This window comes from Elephas maximus, chromosome 18, assembly GCF_024166365.1.
Source record: "Elephas maximus indicus isolate mEleMax1 chromosome 18, mEleMax1 primary haplotype, whole genome shotgun sequence".
In the NCBI taxonomy this organism is placed as follows: domain Eukaryota; kingdom Metazoa; phylum Chordata; class Mammalia; order Proboscidea; family Elephantidae; genus Elephas; species Elephas maximus.
Window position 1 is genome coordinate 68,955,239 of NC_064836.1, and position 3,500 is coordinate 68,958,738.

A 3,500-nucleotide genomic window follows, 5' to 3' on the forward strand; every position below is an offset into this window, starting at 1 on the left:
GGAGTGGTTGGTGGATTTCAACTGCCAGCCTTTTTGGTTAACAGCCAAGCTCTTCACAACTGCACCACCAGGGCTCCATTACATATAAACTATGCCTTAAATGAATGATTGAAAGGATATAGATATTTAATAAGGGTACCAAATATTTATATTTGGTATAATGATTTGTAAGAAATAACGGCATAAGCAGAGTCAGTGTTTATGGAAATGAGTGTGCACCGGAGGCAGGGATGTGGGAATTGAACAATGGGTGGACATGGTGAGAAAGCTGGAAGAGCTATTGGAGAATGTGGGAAATAAGGATGGAGGTGGATCAGGTTACAGAGAAACTTAAATGCCATCCTAAAATTTTGAATTTATCTTAAAGACAACAAATATTGAAGCCTTCCTGGCAGCGGAGTATTGTATCTGACAATCTCATGAAGTGATGACCACTGAACTCCAACACAGTTAAGTAGATCTGGAAAATGATCAGGAGAATGCAGCTTTAAATGAATAATCAAACACTGGGGAGCTTCTGATGAATGGTAGAAGTCTCTACAGAACAACTTGGAGAGAATACATGCTGCATGTTTATCAAATCTCATAATACAGTCATAATTATTAGCGTATAATCACCAAATCTCAGCATACTAGAACAGGAGACCCTTAGGGCTGGAAATGGAGAGTATTCAGATAAAGAAGGAAAATATTAACGTTTCATTTACAACTGGTCTCAGAAAATATACTCCATCATAACAGAATGGGTTAGTAGAAGTATGAAGATGGTATACACAGTTAATAAGGAAATCGATGCATTTTTATTTCCCTAGCTTTCCAATGTAATTTTCTTTAAATAGTCCACACTTTAATACTTAATGACCTTGGTATACTTTCTAAATTATAAATTTCACCCATCTAAATTAGGATGGTATTCTAAGTATTCACTTCACCAAAACAGTATAATAAAAATGTTTGCTCAGTGAAAAAAATAAATATACAGGAAAACGGATTTTATGTACACTTTAAGAATCGCCTGTACAAAAACTGACATAGAAATATTTGAGAATACTAAATCTAGGAAAGCCTGGTGGTGTAGTGGTTAAGAGTTACAGCTGCTAATCCAAGGGTCAGCAGTTCAAATCCCCCCAGGGCTCCTTGGAAACCCTGTGGGGCAGTTCGACTATGTCTTATAGGGTCGCTATGAGTTAGAATTGACTGAACAGCAGTGGGTTATATCTAGGGTACTCTATATTTGTTCACTATCCTTGCGTACATTCATAAACACAAATCTTTCACTGCAAGCATTTCCTTGGAATTATCAAAATATTCTTGTGAATTTTGAGCTTCAGGGATTGAGGTTATATAAGATGACACTTTAGGGGAATTGATGCCTTTAAATTATGTTGATGGTGAAGAATGTTGAATATACCATACATTGCTATAAAAGCTAAACAGAAGTACAGACGGAATGCTCTTTGGAAGTGAAGATGGCGACGCTTTATCTCACGTTCTGTGGACATGTTATGAGGAGGTACCAGTCCCTGGAGGACAGGTAGAGGGTCAGCAAAAAAAAAGAAGATTCTCAGTGAGATGGATTAACACACTGTCTGCAGCAATGCGCCCAAGGATAATAATGATTGTGAGGATTTCTCAGGATCACGCCGGTTTCATTCTGTTGTACATAGGGTGTCTATGAGTGGGAACCACCAAGACAGCACCTAAAAACTACAATAATGTTCCTTGGAAGTATGTATGCCTGCATTTCAGAGACATTCAGGGGAAACTTGAGGAAGTGGCTCTATTCCCTGTTCTCCAACAGAAATTTGAAGAGAAAATTAGACATACTACAAATTAGAATCCTATGACTCCATATTTTCTGTCTCAACAGGGAAAATAGAGATGAACAAGGACAATCACTCCTTGACAAAAGCGTTTATCCTCATAGGATTTATGGATCACCCAGATCAGAAGACCCTTCTGTTTATGGTGTTTTTTGCTATCTATCTGATCACCATGGTGGGGAATCTTGCTTTGGTGGCATTGATTTTCCTGGAGCGCCGTCTCCACACACCCATGTACATCTTTCTGGGCAACCTGGCTCTGATGGATTCCTGCTGTTCCTGCGCCATTACCCCCAAGATGTTAGAGAACTTCTTTTCTGAGGACAGAATGATTTCTCTCTATGAATGCATGGCACAATTTTATTTTCTCTGCCTTGCTGAAACTGCAGACTGCTTTCTCCTGGCAGCAATGGCCTATGATCGCTATGTGGCAATATGTCGTCCACTGCAGTACCACACCATGATGTCGAAGAAACTCTGCATTCAGATGACCACAGGGGCCTACATAGCTGGCAACATGCATTCCATTATTCAAGTAGTACTTCTGTTAAGGTTAACCTTTTGTGGATCTCATCAAATCAATCACTTTTTTTGTGATGTTCTTCCATTATACAGACTCTCCTGTGTCGACCCATATATCAATGAACTGATGATCCTTATCTTTTCAGGGTCAGTTCAAACATTTTCTATTACTGTAGTCCTAATCTCTTATCTTTGCATCCTTTTCACTATTTTCAAAATGAAGTCCAAAGAGGGAAGAGGCAAAGCTTTATCTACTTGTGCATCTCACTTTCTCTCTGTCTCAATATTCTATGGTTCTCTTCTCTTCATGTATATTCGACCAAGTTCCATTAAAGAAGGGGATAAAGATATACCAGTTGCCATTTGTTACACTCTAGTAATTCCTATATTAAACCCTTTTATTTATAGTCTAAGAAATAAAGAAGTAATAAATGCCATGAAAAGAATTATGAAGTATAGAAAACCTCATAATATTCTGAAACAAATATCACCCCCTTGACAAATTGATTTTAGTTAGATAAACTTTCTTCAAAGTCAAGGATAGTGGGAAAATGGAAAATGTCCACTTTGTGTATCATATATTAATCACTAAACTATGATGATTTTTAAGTCAAATAATATATAAATGGCTAATAAGTTCATGAAGGAGGGATTCTACTAAAATATATTTCAAAATCTAAACTATGAGGGTCTCTTAGGGGTGAATTGAATGACTACTCCTAAGGTTGCAAATTGTGTCAGAGTGGAATTAGCTACAGTTTTCAACGTATCCAACAAATCCTACGAATAAAAGTCAGCATATAAAGGTAGCCTCCAATTAGCAGTGTTGGCAAATTCATGGAATCTCTAGGCATAGTCTTACAAATTCACATGCGTTTCAAGTTCTCCTATATTGATGACTTACGCCAACCATCTATAACAAGTAAACTGTGCATTTGAATTTGATTCTCAACTTTCTTTGAGTTGTTCAAGATTTAATATTTCAATATGGATTATACAGAGTATGTATTCTCAAATCAAGAACATCTTTATCTTAGACAAGTCATTTTTCCTGTCAAGCTCTCTGAAATAGAGGGTTTGTATAATGGTGATTCATCAATCTTTCATTGAAAATATTGTATTTACATTGAAAGTCTTATGGATTTCAATGTTTTC

General features: G+C 36.9%; 1 protein-coding gene across 1 annotated transcript; it reads left to right on the top strand.

Moving 5' to 3' along the window:
• The first annotated feature begins 1,881 nt into the window (after positions 1–1,881).
• On the top strand, positions 1,882–2,844 carry LOC126061373 (olfactory receptor 5K3-like). Its single transcript, XM_049857875.1, has one exon. The coding sequence runs from the start codon at positions 1,882–1,884 to the stop codon at positions 2,842–2,844; it is 963 nt and encodes a 320-aa protein (XP_049713832.1).
• Positions 2,845–3,500: the final 656 nt, after the last annotated feature.